This window comes from Camelus ferus, chromosome 10 (genome assembly GCF_009834535.1).
Source record: "Camelus ferus isolate YT-003-E chromosome 10, BCGSAC_Cfer_1.0, whole genome shotgun sequence".
Classification (NCBI taxonomy): domain Eukaryota; kingdom Metazoa; phylum Chordata; class Mammalia; order Artiodactyla; family Camelidae; genus Camelus; species Camelus ferus.
Window position 1 is genome coordinate 48,189,499 of NC_045705.1, and position 25,078 is coordinate 48,214,576.

General features: G+C 46.1%; 2 protein-coding genes across 6 annotated transcripts in view; both read right to left on the reverse strand.

Annotated features, from left to right (window-relative positions):
- The window catches only part of INSC (INSC spindle orientation adaptor protein), a 122,340-nt gene extending 120,307 nt beyond the window's left edge, over positions 1-2,033 (reverse strand). For 2 of the 5 annotated variants that reach the window (XM_032488964.1, XM_032488963.1), the window contains exon 1: positions 1,841-2,029. In XM_032488964.1, coding sequence (XP_032344855.1) covers positions 1,841-1,936 — 96 coding nt within the window. In that variant the 5' untranslated portion in view covers positions 1,937-2,029. Of the gene's footprint in view, positions 1-242; positions 381-894; positions 948-1,840 lie in introns of those variants that run through there. The other 3 variants (XM_032488966.1, XM_032488962.1, XM_032488967.1) reach the window with 3 other exon arrangements.
- Positions 2,034-21,424: 19,391 nt separating this feature from the next.
- On the reverse strand, positions 21,425-24,432 carry LOC102522435 (calcitonin). The gene is made up of 4 exons (XM_032488968.1): positions 24,363-24,432; positions 23,200-23,294; positions 22,798-22,935; positions 21,425-21,912 (listed from the first exon to the last, which is right to left on the reverse strand). The coding sequence occupies exons 2-4, from the start codon at positions 23,283-23,285 to the stop codon at positions 21,714-21,716; spliced, it is 423 nt and encodes a 140-aa protein (XP_032344859.1). The 5' UTR covers positions 23,286-23,294; positions 24,363-24,432; the 3' UTR covers positions 21,425-21,713.
- Positions 24,433-25,078: the final 646 nt, after the last annotated feature.

Here is a 25,078-nt window from a genome sequence, read left to right on the forward strand (position 1 = left end):
CTGCCCCGCTCCCCCGCCCCCGCCCCGCTCTGCCCCCGCCCGCCGCTCCCGGCCGCCACAGGACCTCCGGCGACAGCGTGCTCCCTGCCAAGCCTCTGTCCCGCGTCAGCCACCGCTGCCTGGAGTCTCAGCCCGGGCCATGAGGCTATTTTGGTGCCCCAGGCAGTGGAATCCTCGCGCGCTAGGCGGTGGGGAGCGCTGGAATGGGGACGCGGTTAAGTCTAATTAGAGACCCGGCTCACCCCGGGGCCAGGCGGGAGTCACAGCGGCGGGTAAGCACCCGGGAGCCTGGGAGCCGTCCCGGCGGGGGTGCCCACATGTGCCCCACATGCCAACATCTGGAGAGGGAAGGGAATGCGCCGCGATCATTTCCCTTGGAGCTGAAACAAAACAAGGAGGGGTCTGGGTGTGGTTCACATGCTCTGCGGAGGGAACCGCTAAACTTTTGAGCAACCCCCAAACGCCTGGAATGCCGTGTGGTTTATTCAGCACAGGTACTTCCCTTTGGAACCTAAGTCACTCCATAAGATCACCCACATGCCGAAAAGGACAGAAGATGGTTGCAGGGACTCCTTCTAACTTAGGGCACATCAAACTTCCCCCTGGACTTCTACGTCTAGAAAAGAAGGTGGATTCCTACCTAAAAGCTAAGGAATATTGCATTCTTGAACTGGAAGGAAGCTGCAAGGTCATTCCATCCAATTCCCTCCACCCTGTCACGAGTTCCCCAAGGAGCCTAGAGGGCTTCTACCCACTCTCAGGGGTCGCCAAGGAAGAGCAGCCCCTAGCCTCCCTTGGGCACTGTTTCCAATCTTGAACCTGCTCACTGGCAGGAAGTTCTCCCTAGTGTCTAACCTAAATCCCGTCCTGTGCAAATTATGTCAACATGCTCACACTTTGTGTTCAGGGACAGAAAAACCAGCTCCGTCTCCATGACACAATGGCCACTCCAAGGTCCCATCTCAGCATCTCTTCCTTAACGCTAATATCCTTGTTCACTTTTTCAGGCCTTGGCTAAAAATGATGATTGTTCCTTGGCCCTGGATGCATTGCAGCTCCTGACACTAACTCAGCTGCCTCAGCTTTCTGGGGACCCCAGAGTCGGTAGGTATCCAAGTCATTGCCCTCAGACAAGCCAGCTTTGAATACAGCCTCTATCCATTTGAGACAGCCTGACTCTACTTCCCAGACCCGTGAGAGGGGCTTCAGTTCTTATCTGAACAAAAGCTGTCTCAGAGCCTGGGGACAGAGCTTGGACCCTCAGTCACCTACCTGGTTGGGCATTAACCCTGGAGCCACAGCCTTCCTCATATGGGCAAAGTTTCCCAAATCCTTGAGTCCATTTCTGATAGGTCAGGCAGTGGGGGGTGGGGGGGAGCCTAGGCTTTGTCCTCAGAGAAACCTGACTGCATCCTGCCTCTACTACTTTCTAGCTGTGTGTCCTTGGACAAGTCATTTAATCTCTCTGAGGCTCAGTTTTCCCATATTTACAAGGGGGATCATAATAATCTCTGTCAAACTCATAGGTTGTTGAAAGTATGAGATGAGCTCAGGAATGTAAAAGCACTTGGAAAGCTAAGATTTTTCTTAGTACACTAGAAATGGAATGAGGCTTAGATTATAAACAGGATAAATATTAGCAAAAAGCCTCAGAAATCTTTTATTTTTATGCCCAAACTCTGCCTGGGTTTCAGGACGAAAGAGAGAGACAGAGTTGGTTTGCTAGATGTTCCCTTAGTGCACTTGGTATGAATGTCCCCCACCCTGCATTCCTGAACACACACACACACACACACACACACACACACACACACACACACACACTTTTCCATATACATACGGCACAGCCGAGCCTCCTGGGTTCATGTCGGCCCCATAGGCCCCAGCCGCCTATACCCTTGCTGGCCGTCTCTCCATTCCCAGGGGGCCTCCTCATGGCTCCAATCTTGGCTGCAGCAACTCCAAGTCTCCCTACAGAGGCCCCTGCAGGCTGCTCCTCTCTCTTTGCCCATCCTTCTGTGCCATGGCCCCAGCAAGGCCTGCAACTCCCGGCAAAGGTGGCAGAGGCCTTCTGCAAGGCAGCTCAGAACTGAGGCCACAGAAGGAGCTCAGAGTTGGAGCATCACCCCCCTCAACCCCCTCCCCTCTGCCTGTCTGGCTTCCCAGAGCTGTCCTGCTTAATTCTTAATGGAAATTCCATCCCCGGCACCAGTCTTGGCTGGCTTGCGGAGTCCAGGCTTGGGCCAACAGCAAACTCCACCCAGAGACAAGAGGCCTGCCTGGCCATATAAACACAGATACACACATATTCACATACATATATACACCCACGAGCACAGAGACATGCCAGGAGTCATTCCAGACTCAGAGATTCTCACCCAGACACATATACACATATAATAATATTAAGCATTACAATCATTAGCATTTATTACATGGTGCTAAGTTCTTTACAGGTATCAACTTCCCTAATCCTCACAACGCTGGGTTCTGCTAGTACCTCCAATTTACATATGAAGCTCAGAGGGGTTATTAATTTGCATTAGGCATCTAGTATAAACAGCCTAACACATGAGCACTGGGAACTATGCTCAGGGGCTTATGTGCATCAGTTTCATTTTGCCACCGCAGTAACTTTTTTGTAGAAGTTATTATTACACCCATTATACAGACAAGGAATATGGAGGTCAGACATGTTTCAAATCACCTGCGTGTGGCCTCACAGCTTGTGAGATGAGGGGAGATTCTATACAGCTCTGCATGGGAACCCTCATGGGGGGAACAGGGAGAAGCACAGGTAAAGAGATACATGCACACACTCAGGGACACGACCACACATAATTTCTTCTACCAAAGGAGAAGCCAGGAGTGGTCCAGAGCCGTGTCAGACAAAGGGCCCCTCTAGCCTGACTCCATGGTCTTCTTCCCTCCCAAACACCCCCTCCCAGCTCTACCAACCTCACAAGTCACCTCAGGAAGGACCAGTTAGACCTAAATGGAGGGAAGATCTCAGGTTTACAGCCCAGCCAGCCAGAGCTACAGTAAACCCCTAGCCTCAGCTCCAAATCCAGTTTGCCCAGCACACCCTACATGGTCACTGGGAGAAGAAGTCTCAGGTGCATTCTCCTGATAGGATCACGAACGAACCTCAAGCCAGGAACATGTCAGAGACCCTGGGGCTGTCAGGGGCTGGCCAAGGAAGGCTTCTGGCCCCCAGGCCCACATGAGGCTGCACAGGACCCATAGGACAAAGCAGGCACCAGCGCCCAGGCCTCAGGTAGAACAGAGCATGGCTGCCCAAGGGAACTGGAGCCACCCTGAAGACAGATGGCAGGACTTTTGTGGGGGAGGGGCACAGGAGGGGGTGGGGCCATGACACAGGACAAGGAGCGAAGTCCAGAGCCCTGGGAGTTAGGGAAACAGGACTGCAAAAGAAGAGAACAGAAGAATTTAGCAGCCAAGGAACTTGCCCACTGCTGGAAGTTTCCGTGCTAAGCTAGACATCTCCGAGCAGGGGATAGGCTTGCTCTGGGCCTCCTCCCCAGCAGCCCCAGGAGAATGCCCAGGAAGGCCGGCTGCAGCCAGGGTGATCTCTGTTGTCTCTCGAGGTTTCTCACCTCCATCCCCATCCCAGAATTCCCCAGATGTTCCTGCAGTCACAGCCCCTCCACTCTGAGGACAGCTCAGCATGGCAGCCTTGTGGGGCATCTCCATTGTAAACGGGTTTTTCGAGAGAGGAATGCTCAACCCCCATAGATGAACCTGGAATCATGTGGTCAGGCACTGGCTCTAAGAGGGGGAGAATTTGGACCCCAAGAATTTGCATTTCTAAATGGTTCCCAGGTGATGTGGATGGTCTGGTCTGGGGGTCACGCTCTGTGAACAACTGCTTTATAGAATAAGAGAAAGTCAGAGGTCATCCCGACTCAGAACTAAATGCACAACCTGACTTCAACATGCAAATGGTGTCCTCTGAAAGACCCCTAAAGAGAGAATTTCCAATTCTGTCAGTAGTTTGTACTTTCTTTCACCCAGCCTCCATCTTCCCAGCTTCTGTGCCAGCCCTGCCGTCTGTTGGTAGATCTCCTGTGGGCTCTGTGATGGCTCTCTTTGCCTCAGTACATCTCAAGTAAGAGAAGGCCTCCTCTGTACTATTCTGCACCTGCTCTAAGAAGGTTATCATGATGAGGGACCTGCACAAAAATAACTGATGACCAGACAGGCTCTCAGTTCCCAGGACGGAGATATCAGATCAGAAGTTTATGATGATCGCAGCTGAAATGCCAGCCCACCCAGAGATATGAGCAATGGGCAAGGATCCCAGTAGCCACGGCTGTGACCTTGTGTCCTGCAGTCCCTCGTGTCCTCCTGTCACCCTGAGACACGCACAGTGAGACACTGCCCTGCCTCCAGGAATGATGGCGGAGGGGCCACCCAAGGAGAGCAGGGAGAGGCAAATCTGGCCACAGGCTGGTGTGAACACACCATTGACTCACTTGGGCAACAGCCCATTGTCAGGCCTTCTGCTCTCAGAGGGAAATGCTCTTACAGGGAAAATTTCCCCCAACTTCCAGGGCCCGTGTGAGAACTTGGAACATAATCAGGTTGGAGGATGTAAGGAACAGAAAGGCCCTCAGTGAGCTCTGGGAGCAGGAGTTCTGAAATTTTTATTACCTACCAGGATCGCCTGGGGGTGGAGGTGAAAAGCAGGTGAAATGCCTCCCTCAGAGGTTCTGAATCAGTGGGTAGGTGATGAGCTGGAGTCCGGGTGCCCTTCTCTTCCCAAGCCCATATTCAATGACTTTGTATTGGCAGCTTGAAACTGGCTATGATGGTAGTATCTATTTACACCACAGAAATTGGGCAAATACTACAAATTGGGGCATTTTGTTTTGTTTTACTTTGCTTTGCTTTGATTTGGAAAGCCTGTTGTAGACAACTTCCCAGCCCACCATGGGGCATGCAGGTCTTCATTTTTAAGCATTCCAAACAATTATGATGCAGGCCAATTTGAGAAAAAGCACTGATCAGGTGATGAGGTTCTAACCCAGACCCCTCATTTTACAGATAAGGAAACTGAGGTCCCGTGAGGGAAAGAATCCTAACTGAGGTCACGGTGCTAGGCTCCTCATGGGATCACAGCTGCTTAGTTCAGGATGGTGGGGCCTGGCAGGCAGCCCTGCCTTTTTCTTGACCCTCTCCTGCATCCTCTCTACCACACACCTGCTGTGGCTCATTGGCTAAGAGAGGGGTGGCAGGAAGGTCCTGCCCCTTGTGAGCCAATCAGATTACCTTTCATCAGTATTTAGAATTTGAATAGGTTGGACTAGAGGTTATTAGTGGCCAGATCACCTGCTTAGAGTACCCTGGACAGCAGGCACATGAACTCCAGCTGCTGAGGGCCCAGGGTTGCCCTGCCCTTCCCAAGCCTTAACTGTTCAGCTCTTCATTAAATTCAGAGAGGTTCCCGAGCATCCTCTCAACAAATTCCCTCTTACTTAAAGTAACTAGCTGTTTCCTGTTACTTACAATCCAAACCACCTTGAGAAATACAGCCACAAAGCAAGCCAGTGAAAATAAGAACACTGAGATTCCTGCCCCTTTATCTTTCCCCTACGTCACTCCCTCAGACAAGATGCAAAAGAAGAGTGTGTCAATATGCAATTCTCCAGGGCAATGGTTTTCCAAGAGTGGTCCCAGACACGCAGCACCAGAAACCCCCAGCATTGTACAGGAAACTCAAATTCTCGGGCCTCCTCCCAGAACTACTGAATCAGAAACTCTGGGACTAGGGTCCAGCAAACTGATTTAACAAGCCTTGCAGGTGATTCTGATGCCTGTTAAACTTTGAGGGCCACCGTCCTAGTGGGAGGGGCGGTAGCTCTGCTTCCCTAACAGTGAATCAAAGGCTGTTCAGCCCAGGGAGGAAAGGCCATCGGGGTGCCAGCTATGGCCAGTCCCACTTCTTCCTGGCCAGCCTCCTTGATCCCACACTCCTGGGGAATCTCTGGCGTCTGAGCTGTGGCTTTGCATTCTGAGCTAAGACAGAGACCCTCTTTCCAAAGTCTTAGGGGCAACCTCTTTCCTAAAACAGCAAGACAACTTCAGCAGACGCACCGCAGGGAAATGCGACTTCTGTCACTGTCTTGGTGCCTAATTAACTTAGTGGCCATTCCCTGGTCCTTCAGATTCCCAGGGGACTCCTCTGGCCGTCCTAGGGACAGCTTCAGGTGTCCTTCTGTGAGGAGGCCTGCCAAGGGCCTCGCTCTAGAGGCCACTTTCGCCGCTCCAGTGTGAATCTACTGTTTCTTGTGCTCCCCACGTTCAGAGAGAAAGATGAGATTCGAGGGTAATTGAAGAAGTGAGGTCTTGGGAAGAGGAGTAAAATAATAATAATAAAATAGCCACAACTACTGCATTACCAGGCACTGACTTCTTCCCGTACACGGCCCTGCTGTACTAAGCACTTTCCACGGGTGACCTTGTTTGTGTCTCACCACAATCTAATGATACACTTATTATCCCCACTTTAGAGGTGGGGAGCCAAGGGCAAGAGAGGCTAAGCAGCTCTCTCGAGATCCCACAGCCAGTGAGTGGAAGATCAAAGATTCAAACCCAGGCCTGCCTGGCTGCAGGCCCTCGAGTTTCCCAGGATACAGTGCAAGAACCCAGGTACAGAGGTGTACCTGCCACAGGAGGCAGGGCACCTGCAGCTGAGAGGGACGGCCAGGTGCTAGCTCTGATAGGCTGGGCGAGGAGAGGTGGAGGGTCCTTTTCTAAAGTGGGAGGCCAGGTGGCTTGTGGCAAGCAAAGGGGCAGAAATGGGAGTAGGGCCTTGAGGAGTCTCAGGGTAGCTCCGCTGGGCAGTAGAAGAAGGAGTGGATTAGGAATGACAATCGTGGTCAGGCTGGTGTTGGCAAACATGCATTTGAAATGAAGCCAGTGAGAGCAATCACACATCCAGAGTCAGTGACTCCAGATCTGAGTTTGAGGACAGAGGCTGACTCCATGACTAAAGTGCTGCAAAGCAGGGATTGCAGGGAGCTTACCGTCCTTGGCAAGAGGGGAAACATCCAGGACTCCACCTGCCCACGGATGGTGGGTGCTTTCAGCGGGGAGCTGTGTGATGCTGCGTGGTGCTGCTCTGAGGAAGTTTCTTCCCAGCTCTGGCAGAACACAACCCAGGTTCCTGAACGGAGTGGGGCCTGGGCACTGGGAGTCATCACGGAAGCTGGAGCCTGGTCAGGAAAGAACTTTCCCCACCTGGGGAGTGGGAAGCTCTGGAGCTGGTTATGAGTTGGAATCAAGGCAGGTCATTAAACGACACCACCTCTTCCCAGCTGAGGTGGAAAACAAAACAAAAACCTGAGTCCTTTTGTATTCCTCTCACTTCGCCACCCCTCCCCCAACATCCAACCTGTCTGTCTGTCCCTTCTCCTCTGCCTCCATCGTGAATCCCTGACCATCTACACTCCATAAGCCACAAAGCTGCCAAGTCCCCCTTTAACAATGTAAATGAGATCACATTCCCCTCCAGCCTAAAACTCCTCAGCAGCTTATTATTATTGTGTGTAAAATAAAGGTTCTAGACCCTTTACTCTGGCTCCTGAAACTCTACATGATTTTCTCTCCATCAGGGTCTCAGCTCACATCATCTTCCTAAGAGAGCGCCTCCCTGACATCATCTTCCTAAGAGAGCGCCTCCCTGAACACCCGAATTAAAGGAACCCTCCTGGGCCATTCCCCTGTCAATATGACTTATTACTCTCAAAATTTCCCTGTGTATTTATTTGGTTGGTTATTGTCTGCCTCTCCCTCTCTCCACCCACAAGAACAGTGGCTCTGTCTCCTAGCAAGGCGCTGGCACAGAGGGACACACTCAGTCAACGTCTGCGGAGTGGTTCAGGCACAGAGGAGCAGGGAGCTGCCCAACGTGGCAGAGCAGAGAAGTGGCAGAGACCATCTGGAATCCAGAAGCTGAAAGGATAAAGAGAGACAGGCACTGAAAGGAAGAGGACTCTGGTTTCCAGGAATTTTCCCCAAGAAGGGTGTTTGCCCCCCTGGTCTGTGAGACCCAGCAGCTTCCCTGTCCTGGAGGTTCCATGAGACACCCCTAGACTATACCAACATTTTCTTATTTCCCTTGAGTTGGCTAGTTTATTCTTTTGCTCACAAGTTAAAAAGTCCTAATTTATTCCCCCTCCCCACATGTCCTTGGTAAAGATGGGGCCAAGAGAAGGCCCAGTGGTTAGTGGGAGGAGCACAGCACAGGGGGAAAGGAGCCGAGGCGTCTCTTCCCTCCGTGACTCTAAGAAAGTGTCACAGAGGCTATAGTCCGAGAGTCCACTCAGATGTATCTGACAAGGACTCTGAGCCCATAAGGTGATGAAAGGGGCCATCTTTCAGGCAGAATGTATATTCTGTATCTTTTTATATCCCAGGCAGGTCCCAGCAGGAAAAGAAGTCCAGTTGGATGGGACTTGGAGACAATTTAATGAAAGGCTATTTATGGTCAGGGTTAAGAGAATAACAACTGGTTTGAGGCACCCTGGGACTGATGACGGTAGGAAGATGCTACCGCCTTAAGTCTAGGGGCTGGAGGGAAATGGCTTACTAGTGTTCCGGTGGAACCACCGAAGAGGTCATCTCAAAACCATTGCAGCAAAGCGGGAAAGAAATTCCCTTGCCTCTCTCTGCTTCTCCCTCTCATCTCCAGCCTGCACCTCCACTGGCAAAACTCAGTCAAATAGCCCAGGTGGTGTGACCTGTGGACCAGGTCCTCAGGACACAGAGAGGAGGAGAGAAGGATGCAAAAGCTATGGGGGAGGGTCTACAGTGCAAATGGATAAGAATCAGAACCAAGAGGTATTTAAAGAGAAAAACCCAGACCTCCAAACTCTCTAAATGTCCCACAGCCTCCCTCTCATTTAAATCGCTCTATAAAAATACTGTGCTCTCCAGAAAGCCGCTGAATTGTTCTAATGGTCTGTATACGCCCAGATTTACAGCCTTTGGCTGAGGGCCTTTGCCAGAGACAAAGGCAAGAGCTTTAGCTGTGCTACAGGGCACATGCAGCAGCTGCCGTGAGACCGTCCAGAAAAGTTCTACCAGGGATAAAAATCCTGAAAACTTGAATAACTGAAAAGCCCTAATGTCAACACCCAGATATATTTTTGAGGATGGATGGGTGACAGCCCAGAAAGGACCCTTCTAATAGAAACCATGCCCAGCAAGGACTTTGTAGGAAACAAACAAATTAAAAAATCGATTTACTTTAAATTCCTTGCCATTAATACCCACCTACAGTTTAAAAGATCTGGCCTCAGACACACTCATTCTTCCTGGAGGGAAAGTCTCCAAAACCTATCCACACTCAAGCCACATTAGGAAAGCTGGGGAGAATGGGAAAGACAGGTTTCAATCCAGAAGACCAAGACCCTTCTGAGAGTAAGAGCATTCGCAACGCAAGAATGTGCTACCTCAGAAGATAGTGACCTCACTATTGCAGTAGGACGTCTACTCCAGCAAAAAATGAATAAGACCAGTCCTGTGCACATTACTCCGAATACAGGCAATCTCTGACCCTGGGATGCTCACAGCTTAATAATGGAAAAAGAGATATAAACAGATCATCTTATACTAAGAGATGATTAATAAGAGAGGTGTGTTAAAGTGTCCCACCATAATTTGAATTTCAACTTTATATACATAGAGTCTGTGTTATTAATTCCACATACATTTAGAATTATTGCATCCGGTTGACAAATTTTAAATTTTGCAATTATAAAACGGCTTTAATTATCTCTATGATGCTTTTTGCCTTAAAGTCAGTTGTATTCACAATTAATATAGCTACATTACCATTATTTTGGCTACTGTTTGCATGGAGAATTGTTTGTTCTTTTACTTTTGCGCTTTCTGTATGCTTATGCTTTAAATACCTCTTGTAAAGAGCCTATAGTTAGACTGGTTTTTTTAGTTCAGTCCATGGAAATAGAGGTAAAGGAGTTGTGTGTCATGCAAATGGTTATCTGTGAGAAGAGCTTTCCAAGGAAAAGAAACAGAGAAAAAGCTCTAAGGCAGGAGTGTGCCTGCCTGGTGTCTTGGAGCAGGAGCAAGGAGACCAGTGAAGTGGAGCAGTATGAGCAAGGGTCGGGGGAGCAGGAGGAGATGAGGGCAGAGAGAGCAAGGGAACAGCTGGAGCGATGCCCTGAGTAGTGGAAAGGGGACGGGGCCCAATGCACAAGTGGAAGAAGTGGCTCTGACTTGGAGCATGGACAGTTCATCCTTGGAGACGAGTGGGAGATGAGTGCCTGGGGGCAGATCCCAGTAGTGTACAGCCGTTTCGGTGGAAGCTCTCTTCTGATCGATGTCACTTTATCAGTGGAGTAGGAACTTGCAAGGTCAGGGGCTGAGAATAAGGATGGTGGAGGAGGTGTCAGGATTTTGAGGAGGTGTGAGTGATGATCTCGAAGTAAATGGGAGAGTGAATGGACTAAGGATATACAATTTCCTAGCAGCAATAAAGGCTTAATTAAGGCTCATAGTCATGGATTCATGGATTTAAAATAAGGCAATCGATCAGTTTGGTTGTGTGCTTTTCTCCAGGCATTGAAGGAGCTTAGTCCAGACGCCAAGTGGCTGAAACCTTCTGTACCACATTCTGCTGAATGGTTGCCTGGCCACTCCTTGAACACTTCCAGTGACAGGGAGCCTCACTTCCGAGGAGCCCCTGCTATCTCTAGACAGCTCTGACTGTCAGAAACTGTTTCCCCATATTGAGCTAGCATTTCTCTTCCCATTTGTTCCCTAAGTTTGAGCCTCCAGGTCTGTTTCTGATTTCTGTTGTTTATGCTGCTCCATCTCCCCTTGTGTCTGGTTATCCAGAAATTCAACAACACATCCAGTTGGGGAGGCTGGGAGAAACAAGAACTCTCACACATGGCTGGTGGGAATGCAAAATGGTAGACTGCCTATATTCAGCAAAATTACATATGCATTTATACTTTTTTTTTTTGGTTGTCTTTATTTTTTTTTAATTGAAGTATAGTCAATTTACAATGTTGTGTCAGTTTCTGGTGTACAGCATAATAGTTCAGTCATACATACACATACATGCATTCACTTTCATATTCTTTTTCATTATAGGTTACTTGCATTTACTGTTTGACACTACAACCCCATTCTGCTAGAAAGAATTCTTTAAAATGGCATCCAGATTAAAATTAGATTAACATGATCCTATCTTGTGCTCATGCACATTACCCCTAAGGAAAAAAAAAATGAATATTTTATGAACTTTAGCTCCAAAGATGATTATTACAGCAATTTACAGTAATAAAAATCTGGAAACAATTTACATGTATATAAGGGGTGGATGAAATAAGCTCTGGCACATTTATTCAGTGAAATGTGAAATGGACACGAACAATGATACACTAGAAGAAATGTATATGGAATGGCATGGAAAGATGGACACTGAAAAAGGCAGGTTTCAAAGAAGTAAGTTTGGCATGATACAATTTTATAAATACCCACATAAGATATAAAAGAAAGAACACACACCAAACTATTAACAGTAAATTTCTCTGGATGATGGGATAACTAAGAAACACACTATTTCCTCCAACTTGTTTTTTTTTTTTTTCTGTCTTTCCTGTATTTTCTAAATTTATTTTCTAAATTTTCTAATACTCCATGAGTATTTTAATTTTATAATTATAAAAAAAGAAGTTATTTAATCTTTTAATTAAAAAATAAACCCTACCAGCCAGCCCTTCAACACTGAGTTCAAGACTAACTGTTCCATTAAACATCTCCCTTATTTTGTCTTCACCCACCCCTCCACAGGAGCAATCCTGGGTCAAAATGCAGGGATCCCCGTTCATGCCCTGAATGCCCCCCACTCCCGCCCCTCCTCCATCTCTGCCCCAGCCTTTGTTCTGAGGGAAATCAAGAAGGCAACAAAATGGGTCTCTCTATGGCTGCCCTTTTCTCAAGGCCCCTCAGACAAGAGGAATTATACAGGCCAGAAAACCACGGCTCACAGAGGGAAGAACCAGAGGTGAATCTTGGAGACCTGCCTGGGACCCGACTGGGAGGAGGGGATCCTGGTAAAGCGAGCGTAAGCGCCTGCTTGGTGCGCCCTCTGGTGGAGAAGGGGCTGCCTCGCACCCAGCGGGAGGGACGGGGGAGACTGGGTATTTTAAGATGCTGCCAGCCACTACACATTTATTTTTGACATCCTCACCCCACATCATGTTAAAAAAGCACCTATATCTCACGTTAAATGTTATTTCTATACAAATATATAAGAGTTGAGTTGGAGTAGACCAATGGATATGTAGATGTTTAAATAAACGTTTATCTGTTTTATCATTTTCATATTTTGAAGCCAATCATCTACTTTGGAAACTTGAACGTTTTCATGGGCTCTTGAAAAGCTTTTAGGCCTTTAGCTCATCTTTCTAAAAGATGAGTGATAGGAAGTCCAAACCCTTGCCCCAATGAATGTAGCTCATATCTACTATCTTTCTAGAGGTTTAGATCTGAGGGCAACTCAAGAAGCATCAGATGTATGATGTTATTTAGAAAAGGATATTCTCCTCCCAAGCAAACTCTAAAAGACATTTGCTGTGTTTGCATTACCTTTTTTTCAAATTCCAATGACCACCATATCTAGTTATTCAACGTAAATCTCTCAGAACCACAGATTGTACTAGCTACTTGAAAGTCCGCAACTTTATATGACTCTAGTAGACATTATATTATTTTTTTGAAGAGGAGATGAGGTTTCTAGCATTAAACCCTTCTTTCTTATTAGCATCCTGACCTCGCATTTGGAGAATTCCTTGTTGTGGGAGGTCTTGGTGGAAGGTAGTACTTGCTACAATGGAAGCTGAATCTCTCCCTAACCTGGCACGTTGGGAATGGAAGCACAGGAGGTGGGCTCAGCAAACTCCCAGGATTCTAAATCTAATTCAAATGACTCAACAACGTAGAATGACTGGAAGTCATATTCATCACTGTAACAACAACAGCATAAAGACCACTGTTCCCTCTTTGTGACATTTTTTGAAGTTTTGCTGGCCAGATCTCAGGAACAGCCCTAATTTCATCCTGTTTCCCAGCTTTGTCCTCCACTTACCCACTGTAGTAAGCAGCCTCCGAGAAAGCCCCCAATGATCCTTGCCTCCCAGTTTTCACATCTTTGTGTAATTCCCTCTCACTTTATACCAAAGTTGGTCTATGTGGTCGGGAAAATATGGAGATGTGATTCTGGTATAAAGAGCTCTGCAGCTTTCATCTCACGCTTTCACTTCTCTCTCCCCATCCAGCCATTCTCCTCCTTCAGTCAATTGCTTGAGGCTAAGCCATGATGTGAACAATCTCATAAAAAACTCCCACTGGCAAGAAACTAAAAAAACTCCTGCCAACAGACACATGGTTGAACTTAGAACATCTCTTCCAGCCCCATTCAAGTCTTTAGAAGACCACTGCTCTGGCTGGCATCTTGACTACAACCTCATGAGAGACCCTGAGCCAGAACCCCTCATCTAAGCCACTCCCACGTTCTGACCTGCAAGAATTCAGTGACAACGTTGTGATACTCTTCCAAAAAGTTGCCTTTCAGCATGAGAGTTCATTTCTGTTGCTTACAGCCGAGAACCTTAACTGAGACATAGATTGATGGCATGAGTGGAGTACAGAAAACAAATGCTCAGGGAAATGTACGGAATATGTGGAGTGTAAGATCATTTATCTAACTGACGAGTGGCAAATAGCACAGAAGTCCATTCATATTCCAGTAGAACCCAGCAACTATGAAACTATGACACTCAGTATAAATTTAGTTACCTGGAACCAAGTTCCCATCAAGCATAAGGGTATGGGGCATCTACGGACCTCAGGGTGGAGGTGGAGGCTTATGCCCCATTTTAAACCCCCCAAATTCTCAACTCAAAGCATGATCTGAAACTCAAGCACTTTTCATGAGAGTGCTAAGGCGCTTTCTCATCTATTATAGGACCAAGATAACCAAAATCCAAACTTGAAATTTGAGTGCCATCAAGGAATTTTATCAAATGATCACCGGATATTTGATGTGAAATTAAGACATTAATTAGGAATGAGGATGATCGTGAGATTTTTGAAAGGAGATATTTAGACTGTTTTAGGGGGTTTCCAAATATCTAAAATCCCTCCTCCTCTATTGAGGCTCTTATACTTGAGCTCAGAAGGCTTTTTTCCCCTTGCTTGAGAAACTTTTACTTTGCAAGAGAAGGCCTGTTCCCCTCATGCCTACTGTATCTAATAGATGGATGGATGGATGAATAGATAGATGCCTCCTATATATGATGCAGTATTATCCTATAACCACTATATGTGTTGTAAATCTCTCTACTAGTTGTCATTCTTTTTTACTTTCTTTAAAAAAAATAGGAGTTTTTAATTTATCAACTTTTTCTTCTTTGGTTAGCACTATTGATGTTTAAGAGGACTTCTTTACTCTAAGGTCAGAAAGAATTCCTTTATATTTTTCTCCTAATGATTCTAAGTATTTGCATTTCACAGTAGATTCCCTAACCCACCTTGAACTGATATTATGCTAGGTTTAAGATAGTATCCAAGTTCATTTTTTTCCCACATAAATAATCAATTACCTAATACTATTTAGTGCATAGATCCACTGTCATAGGTCAAAATTTAATACATACATTGGTCTATCTCTGGGATCTTGACCATTTTCCTTTGGTTAATTGCTAGACCGATACCACTTTGTCTTAATTACTACAGGTTTGTAATAACTGATGGAACAAGCCACGCTCAAAAAGTTTTTATTCAGGAGCATTTTAACTGCTGTTTATCATTTTTCCTTCTAGATAACTTTAGAATCAACTTGACAAATCGTAAAAAAGATCCTTTTGAGATATTTATTGAATTCACATTGAATTTAATTACAGGATATTTGATGCCTTTAAGATACTGAGTCTTTTCAACCATGCATGTGGTATCTCTCTCCTATTATTTAGCTATTTTTTAGTGTCTCTTACTCAGTAGAAACAGTAACTGTAGGCTTCTTTACCTTTTACCTGATTTAAAAGGGAACGTTCTGTTTTTTCAGTAAGATTGATATTTGTTGCAGGTTTTTTGTTGATGCCTATAATCAGGTTAAGAATATTCCTTTCTATGCCCTGATTACTCATGTCATCTACAGAGCTAATCCTAGTATTACTAAATTTATGAATTTTTTATGGATTAATGGATTTTCAAATGTCAAATCACTCATGCTTGCGGGCAAGCGAATATTGGTTGTGATACATTGTTTTAGAATCACTGTTATGCTTCGTTTGCTATTGTTTTCTTTAAGATAGTTGTACCTTATATTCATGGTGACATTGAACTGTAATTTTTCTTTCTTATAAACTTCTCATCTGGTCTCGTTCTCTTTGTCACACTGACCTCCTGAAATGAGTTAAGCAGTACTTCCTCTTTTCCTATTCTCGGGCAAATTTTCTATACAAGTAGAATTGTCTCCTTGAATATTTGGGAGAATTCATCTATAAATCCAACAGGTCCACAATGTCTTTGTGATAAGACTTTACAAAACTGATTAAATATAGTATAGTTATGTAATGATTCAAAGGTTTCCATTCCTACTCGAGTGAGTCTTAATAGGTTTTATATTTTCTAGGAATTTGTCCATTTCATCTACATTATAGAACTTATTGCCATAAAGACAGTTGATAGTTACTATCATTTTATCTCTGCTGTATCTTCGGGCATGTTCTCTTTTTTAGCCTTGATATTATCTGGATCTGCTCTCTTTTTTTTGTTGTGCAACTTCATTAGAGGTTTGTCAATTTCATTAGTCTTCTCAAAGAGCAAACTTTTGGCTTTATTGATTCTCTTTCTAATATCTTCATCTTATTGTCCATTGATTTCTTTTTGGGGGGTGGTAATTAGGTTTATTTATTTATTTGTTTTTGGAGGAGTTACTGGGGATTGAACGCAGGACCTCATGCACACTAAGCATTCACTCTACCACTTGAGCTATACCTTCCCCTCATTAATTTCTGCTTTTATCTTTGTTATCTCCTTTTCACATTCTTTGGGTTTTCTCAATTTTTCATTTTTAATTTCTCAAATTGAATATCTCAATTTAAGTGTTGAATTTAAAATTTTAAATTCTCTAAATTTTACCCATTTTTTTCCAAATATTATATAGGGCTATCATATTTTGTAAAGTTATCACTTTCACTGCATTCCTAAATTCTGATGTAGGGTTTTCATTATCATTCAATTCTTGGTATTTTAAATTTTTCCATTATGATTTCTTCTTTGAATACTGACTTACTTAAAAATCTTATATAATGTACAAGTATTAAAATGTTGTTGTTGTTATTATTACTATTATTGCTATTATTACCTTCTATCTTAATTGCATTATGGTCAATCAATGTGCTGGCCAAGATGAAGTAAGCTTACTACAGTGTGTTTCTCACACTGATTATAACTAAAACCTCCAGATAAAATATGAAAAGGATCTATTTGAGGACTGTTAAAAGTAAGCAACAGCAGCAGGGAGGGTATAGCTCAGTGTTAGAGTGCGTGCTTAACATGTATGAGGTCCTGGGTTCAATCCCCAGTATCTCCATTAAATAAATAAATAAGCCTAATTACTTTACCCCCTGCCAAAAAAAAGTAAGCAATAGCAAGCAGGTGCATTAGGGAGGGGAAAAGAATGAAAAAAAAAGCCCATAATTCCTGGGGTTTTTTTTTTTTCTCTTTTATCTTCTAAATTTAGCTCAAGTGTGGTTTCGGTCATGGAACTGTGCAGTGGGCACAGACAACAAAACCCGGAGAGAATCCCCCTCTTTCTGGCCAGAGAAACAAGAAGAAGAGCTCTGACAATCTAGAATCTCCATTGTTTTTTTCATTTTTTTCTCTTCTGGCCCTAGAATGGGTGAAGGTAGTCAAAAAGTACAAATTTCCAGTTATAAGATAAGCAAATGTCATGTGCAGCATGGTGACTACAGTTAACAACACTGCATTATGTATTTTAAAATTGCTAAGAGAGTAAAGCTTGAAAGTTCTCATAACAAGAAAAGAAACTAACCTGTGTGGTGATGGATGTTAACTGAATTTAATGTGGTGATCATTTCACAATACACACATACATCAAGTCATTATATCGTACACCTAAAACTAATACATTGTATGTCAATTATATCTCAAGTTAAAAATATGATTTAAAAAAAATAGAGACAGAAGACATAACAGTTGTCATCAGGGTTTGAAGGTTTAGGGGCATGAGGGACTTTTGAGGAGTGATGGAACTATCTCGTACCTTTATTGTGGTGGTGATTACATGACTAAAATGTATTGTCAAAACTCATTGAACTATATGCCCCCCAAAACGCTTTTACCTATAAAAATTTTTAATTATATGCTTAAAAGGAGGTGCTAGGGCTGGGACTCTGCAAAACACATTTTCCTTTGTCAGTGGATCCCTATTAGGCTCTGCCAATTAGAGGTCCTAAAAGGAGACCAGAAGGCGTGAAGAACAAACTTGCTCCTTTCTATTTTGATTTCTGCCTCTGTCAGCATCCCCACAGAATTTCTTCACCCTGCCAGGGAAGTTGGTTCCAGTTACCAATTTTGTTTTGTTTTTCCACACCCCTAGAACAGTCTCATTGCCTCCCCCCACCCTTCAAAAATACCACCATCAGCCGACCTCCCTCCTCAGTGTTCTGAGAATCCTTCTTCAAGTTTCTAGATTCTAATCCCCACTCCCTGCCCCGACTTTCCCTTGGTCCCCTAGCTGGATGGTAGCTGCTTCTTTTAGTTTTTGTCTCTGCACTATTTCTCATTCTCTTTTGCCTTTTCAGTACTCTTTTACCTGCTTAGTCAATTTCTTACAGTATTCTTTCTGTTAAAAGCACTGATGTGGTTTCTGTTTTACAGACTAGAAATTGGCTGATAGAAAGTAGAAAGCCCCAGTCTTTCTATGCCCTACAAAGTCCTACATGATCCATCCTCCCCATTACGTCTCTGAGCTCATCTTCCACTTCTCTTTTCCCTCACTCATAGACTCACAAGAAATACAGTAGATAAAGGAACATGTTAAACCTCACCACAGGGATGTCATTATCAAAATTCAAGATATGGGAAACTTTATTGGACAAATAACTTAGTCTCTCCAACAACTAAATTGCAGGGGGGAAAAATGGCAGAAGTGGAATCTCTAGGTTAGGAGAGCCTTACAACATAGCAACCAGCAGCAAGGTGAAGACCTAATTTGAGCCCTGATTTACATTTTTATTTATACGTATGTATAGCTTTTACATTTGAAACATGTGATTAATGTATATGATATATATACATATAGATATATGTAAGGTAATTGAGGGATTTGAACTATTCAGTTGTTAAATGGAATTACGGTTATGTTTAAGAGTCTTCCCCATTTGGAGATATAGGGGGAATATTTATGGATATGTTGATATAATAATACACTGGGGGGGGGATCTGGAGGAGAGTAGATGGCTCAGAGATTTAATAACATTGACAACAAATTGAGCATTGTTGAAGCCAAGCGTCTTAGTCCATTCAGGCTGGTATAACAAAATATTACTCACTGTGTGGCTTATAAACAATAAATATTTATTTCTTACAGTTCTGGAGTCTGGGAAGTCCAGGATCAGGGCACCTGCAGGTTCAATGTCTGGTGGGAGGCCCACTTCCTCGTTCACAGCAGTAATCTCATGGTAACCTCATTTGGTGGAAGAAACAAGGGAGCTCTCTGGGGTCTCGTTTATAAGGCACTAACCCCATTCATGAGAGGACCACTCTTGTGACCTAATCACCTTCCCAAGGCCCCATCTAATACCACCACTTTGGGGGTTAGGGTTCAACACATGAATTGTGGGGGGATTGACCCTATAGCACCAAGTAACTGGTAGAAAGGGTTCATTTTATCATACAAAGACTAGGTTGTTTGTATGATTTAAATTTTGCATTTGTCTTCAAAATCTGAGGGTCTACCATGTGAAGCAGCTAGGTCAAAGAGTGGCTCACAGATCTCTGGAAAATATGGGGAGCCATTGTTGAGAAGCATATACTGCAGTGGATTCAACTGTATGCTCTGGAAACCAGCACCTGTGTCTGCCACTATTGGTCTATGTCACCTTGGACTGCACTTCTCCATGCCTCTGTTTCTCCACATGTGAAGTGGAAATGATAATGGAATCTAGCCCCATGGAGTTGTCATGAAGATTAACCGAAGTAATAGGTATAAAGCACTGTCTCAGAACATCATCTGGCCCGCAGTAAGCACTCAAAATACATCTATTATTGTTATTGTTATTGTTATTGTTATTGTTATTGTTATCATCACATAGGAAAACAATCTGAAATGAACCGTCAGGGTCTTGAAACAAGTGTATCCAAAATATGTCTTTAATCTTAATGAAGTTCACAAATGGCACAATATTAACATTTCCTTAAACAAATTATACAATCATGTTCTTAGACAACAAGGCATAGCATCACCATTACCATGTGTCCCCAGAGGCCACAGAGGCAGTGATTTAATGTCCCCCTAAGATCTGGCAAAGCTGCCATGATCAACAGGACAGTTTTCAAAAAACCAAGTTGCTCCCAGATAAGCTAATGAGATATGCCATCACATTTACTGCACATAGAATCAAATATAAAAAAGATGCACAACAAATATGGAATTAGCTTATTTTGCATTCAGTTTCATTTCTTTCAAGTGACAAAGGTGCTTTTTTTGATATCTATTAGGATGCAAACATGTATATTTTCCATGGGGCCTTCTCACCAACTGTTGTCAACAGAAATTAATAGAAGTGGTGAGTTCAGCTTCATGGTAACCTGGGATGAAAAAGAAATAAAATTAAAAAGAAGAAGAGGAGGAAGAGGGGGAGGAAAAGAAGAAGGGAGAAGTAGGAGAATAAGAAGACAAGAAGGAAATAACCACAATTATTACTGAAAAAAAGAACAAATTTATCGAAGTACTTTGAACGACATTTGCAAATTACAAACGTGAGATGTAAGCAGGCTTTTAAGGCAAATGATTACAATATAATTAATGGTCACTGTTAATATTAGCAGTAGTGTTATGATTATAGCCCTCTGGTCTAAATCTGTGAACACTGATCAAGAGTTGAGGACTTTCTGAATCTGGATTTATTAATGATGAGTGGCCTAAGCTAAAATTTGTAAGACTCTCCCTTTCTGAATCCAGTAAGGTTTTTTTGGTATTTTTTCCCCCTTAACGGAGGCACTGCGGATTGAACCCAGGACCTCTTGCATACCAAAGCACTCACTCTACCACTGAGCTTGAACCCAATGAGTTTTCTTTTTTTCTCCTCTCAGAAAGATGACACTGCTTCTCTGCAGCCTGTCCTAGTGCTCTGATTTCAAGCTGAGTTGCAGAAAGAAATCACTACCTCATGAAGAAGAATGTTATTAGAGAGAAAAGATCTGAAAAACCTGCCAGGTGCGGTGGGTTTCAAAATATGGATCCTAACCTCCAACCTCCTAACCTCCTTCCCCTCCCATCCAACAGTACGAGGCGGTCACCTTCCTCCTGGAGTCATTTCGCTGCTCGGGCCTGAAGGTCCCTGCGGCGCCGGCCGAAGGCTTCAGAGCCCACGTTGGTGGGCACGAAGTTGCTCTTCACCACGCCCCCAGATCTGCTCAGCAAGCCCGCCAGCCGGTGGGTCACACAGGTGGCAGTGTTACAGGATCTCTTCTGGGCAGTGATGCTGTTTTGCAGGAAGGAGAAAGAAGAGAAGGCCTGTCAGTGAGAGGCTGGAGCTGGAGCCTATCCCTCGGGGCTTTCATAAAGAGGAACACAGCTCTTCCACACACCACTTAAGAATAAGTGTTTCTCCTAAAAGCAGTTATCAAAACTGTTAGGGAAAATGACCTGGCAGCCTATGCTAGGAGCCCAGCCCAAAGACCTTCACCAAAAAAAACCAGTTCTAAGCTGTGGGGCAAGTGTTAAAACCCTACACTTATCACCCCTTATATACAGTCCCTTTGGGACGAGGAAGGAATAGTCAGCAAAGGCCCAGCCCCATCCGAACAGTCAAGAAGCATACAGAGGCCATACCCCAGCCATGAGCACCAACAAAACCACTTTCTTTGGAAAAAAATGAAAATTCCCTGAAGACTTACCTGGAAGGGGTTCAGAGCAGAGTGTTTGCAGCATCCTCCTCCAGAAGTGCTTACCTGCTCCTCAGCACGCCTGTTCTTGCTGGAGGTGGTTCACAGGGACCCTTACCAAGCTTTGAATCCAGCTACCCTGAGGCTAAGGCTACTTTTAAGCACAGGCCCTGGGCACTCTCAGGCCTTGGACAGAGACCAGAGTAATGACCACCAAAGTGCATCCTTTTAGAAAGTCAGTTTATTCATCAATGATGAGGCACAAGGGCCGAAGGAAGAATTGGAGGGCTCTGCTATGACATCCTCTGGGATCTCAGAAGCTTCCCTCCCTCTCTCTTATCTCTAACCCTGTCTGTGAGTCCCCCTCTCTTTCTTTCCATCCTGAAGCCCCCAGCATTCTCTGTCATAAGCAAAGCTACCCATACCAGCTCGAAGAGCAATCAGAGGGAAATCTGCATGCATTAATTTCATCAATGGGAACAAAAAAAGGAAATCCAGGAAGGAGTGGAAGGAGTTCAGTTGGCATCCTGGAGCACCCGAAAATGGGAGAAGTGGTCCCTCTCCGAGCTGCTTGCTATGTCACTTTTCTTGCCAGGTGTTTCAGGCCGGAAGCCCAGGCCAGAGAATCTATAAAAGTTGTTCAGGTCCTTCCAGTACGCGCTCAGCACACAGGTACTCAGATTACTGCACCGCTTAGCTCTGGAGCTGTCCAGGCTGCAGGGGAAAGACATGCCAGACAATAGCATGCACCAGGGCTACCCCCGGAGGGGGGGGGGGTGCAGGCATGCAAAAGGTTAGACCAGGGAGGGGACACTTGGAGCAGAGGTGGGAGGGGCAGGCAGGAGGGCGGCTCATACATCCTCCATTAGGAAAACTTGGAGGTTTGCTGAGCCAGGGCAGTGCGGAGAAGGGCTGTAGTGGGGAAGGGGTGACCTTTTCTGGCATTCCACATGCTGCTCAGTACTTCATGCTCTGCAGAAAGGTTCTCAGGGTGGATGCAGGTGTAACACGTGACTCTGCTGGTGTGAGCTCCAAGCTCAGGGTGTGCAGGGAGATGGGGCTGGGGAAGGGTGTCTGGCCCCATGAGAACATGCACATCTCTGCAGATTTGACACATCTAAAGGCTCCAGACCTACCTCAGACACTGCTCTACCTGACCCCACCCTCTACACAGCCTTTGATTTCACCTTGCAAATGTGCAATGAAGGCGCCTTGCCAGTGTGAAAGAACAACATTCACAGGTTAAATTTCTAAAACATCCTGAGATATCCTAGGTCCATCCAATGGCTTCACACTTACTAATCCTAACTCATCCAGTGCTGGTCATTCCAGTAGGGCAAGACCAATTCCCAGAGCAAGTGATTCCACACCTCCCCATTTCATTTCCTAACAGCTTCCAGGAATGGATCTTTTTAGTATGTCTAACCCCAGATCCTCCAGCTGCACCTGGACCTCTGTCTTCCACATAGGCTGAGAATGGCTGGGTCCCAGGTCCTGGTGAACCAGGACAGCCTGCTGGACTCTTAATCAGATGTTGGTTTTCCTACCTCTCTGGGATGTGTCCTCCTGAATATGCCAGGGCTGGGTGGCGAGCTTTACCTGGAGCCCTCTGTCTCCTCCTCCTGCGCCAGCTCATTGGTCTTCCTCTGCATATAGGCCTTCACCAGTGCAGCCAGCAGGAGGCGCCCTTCCTTCTCATTGAGTGCCCAGGGATCAGGGAAGGTCTCCAAAGATGAACTGGAGAGAGGAAGCAAACCCAGTGCAGGCTCTGAGCCCCTGCCTGCCTCCTTCCAAGGATAAGCAGCCAGGCTTCCTGGTCCCTGTGGCATCCCCTGAAGATGTGGCTCTCCTGACTCCCAGCCAACAGGGCTCAAGGCCAGTGTCCACCTGAGGATGTTGATTCACAGGGTGCCTCCTGCTGCTGTGACTTCAGAGGCACAGAACTGTCTGATCCCAGGGGCAGTGGAAGGGGAATGATCTCGTGGCTTCCAGCTGTCTCACCTGAGTGGTGCTGCCTGGAGACTGCCTGCCTGGCACAGGACCAAGATGCTGAAAGCCAGGAAGGGGGAGGATTTCCCGAAGCCCATGACGCCTCTCTGTAAAGGGAGAATGACGTTACCACTGCACCAAGACCAACCACCACCTGGAGCCCACAGTCCCAGGTTCCAGTCCGGCCTCTGCCACAACAGCCTCGTGAATTCAGGCAGGTTACCCCACCTCCCGGTGCCTCAGTTCCATATTTACCAGGCAGACTGCTTTAAACCTCAAAACATACATTATAGTGAATAGCTTGGTACAGCAGAAACGGGTGTCCTTGGGTGATGGCAGGGGGATTCTAGTTCTGTTCTGTGGAAAGCCAAGAAGCCACAAGCACATACACCTAAATCCACACCTTTTGCTCTATGCAGGAATCAAGTGAGGAGCCACCCTGCAGGAGGCTCACTTTCCCACTGTGCCTGTTTCCTTAGGGACTGAGAAATCTAGGACCACCTTCCCCTGGGCTGGACTTCGCGGCCAGTGTGAGGGGGAGGGAGGCAGGAAGGGTAAATTGGAAAGGAGCCCTAACCTCTCAGTCTGTGGGTTTGGACTTGAGGATAATTTAACATGCCGCTTACTGGCGTCTCTGGGCTCTGCCCGCACAGCCCGCCTCTGCTGGAGTGAGGTTTAGCAGCAGGTGCTGGGCGCCAGCTCCCCGAGGTGACTGCACTGCCCCAGGTCCGCGCCAATGCCCCAGGGATGCTCGCGGGCTGGAGGTGCCTCAGAGGAAGATGCAGGGATCAACGGGCCCCAGAACCAAATGCGATCCCTCGGGACACAGACTGCGCAGGACACTCCCAGACCAAACTCGGGCAGGATCCTGCACGCTGACGACGGGTTCCAGTGCAGGGGCCGCAGACCCGCCTAGCTGGGCTCGAAGAGCTTCCAGCGCCCAGGCGAAACCCTGGGGATGCTTGTGGTTCCCAGGACGCTTGTTAGAAGAAAATGAGCTTACAGCCCCAACCTCCCACCTTCTCCCGAGCGGGACAGATAGCTAGGAACACCTGGCTATAGGGGGGCCGAGATGGCCATGAGAAGCCAAAAAGAGAAAGGCAGGCAGATGGAACAAACTGGATGAACTAATCCAGAGGCTGGTAATTAGAGTGAGCGGAGTGGAAAGTTCTCACCTGGCGACTCGACTTTCAGGAGAGCGCAAGCTGCCGGTCCACCCGGATAGACACAACGCCTGCTGTGGGCGTCTTCCCCGCGGAGCTCTCTGCTCTTATGTCAGTGATAGGGGGCGGGGAGGTCCCCTCGAGCCCGCACGGCCAATCCCAAGTGGCCAGGAGCGACCCAGCTCCGATTGCGTCATTGTTCGCGCTCCCCACACCGGTCCACTAGGGAGGGGAACCATCCGCTCTGGCTGTCATTTGCAATTAGGTCATTGCCTGGGGAGCGGGAGGGCTTGGAGAGGGTGGAGAAACTTCGACGTCCAGAAAGTGGGAGCAAATCGGGCAGTTTGGTGTCACCGATAGTGAGGGGCCAGAGTTTCTCTTACTTTCTTCGTGCCTGAACTGTGTCCTCGCACCCTCTCCTGCCACACCAGTAGGGACCCTGGTCGGGTCACTTGGATTCTGAGAGATCTCAGATGAAACAGAGCACAGCAGAAGAGGGGGATGGTGGAGGAAGAGGGTCCTTGAAAGACTGAGCTCTTTGGATCACCTGGGAGTGATCTGGGATATTCTCTGCTCCCTACTCTCCTTCAGTCGCTCCCTGTTTGTTGCCCAGACCCCCGAAAAGTTGTTTTGCTTCCAATCTGGCAACCAAGCCTCCTTCGCTTTACTTTTCTGGGACGGGTAGGAGCGGAAGAGACGACTGGGGAGGGGGCCACGCAGGAATTGCC

What these genes read in the sequence shown, in the direction of transcription:
- LOC102522435 (XM_032488968.1), bottom strand. Translation starts at nt 23,285, where the DNA reads ATGGGCTTCGGGAAATCCTCCCCCTTCCTGGCTTTCAGCATCTTGGTC. An exon ending in CTCCAGGCAGCACCACTCAG is followed by an intron (nt 22,936 to 23,199) that starts GTGAGACAGCTG and finishes TCCTCTCTCCAG; the next exon opens with TTCATCTTTGGAGACCTTCC. An exon ending in GAGGAGACAGAGGGCTCCAG is followed by an intron (nt 21,913 to 22,797) that starts GTAAAGCTCGCC and finishes TTTCCCCTGCAG; the next exon opens with CCTGGACAGCTCCAGAGCTA.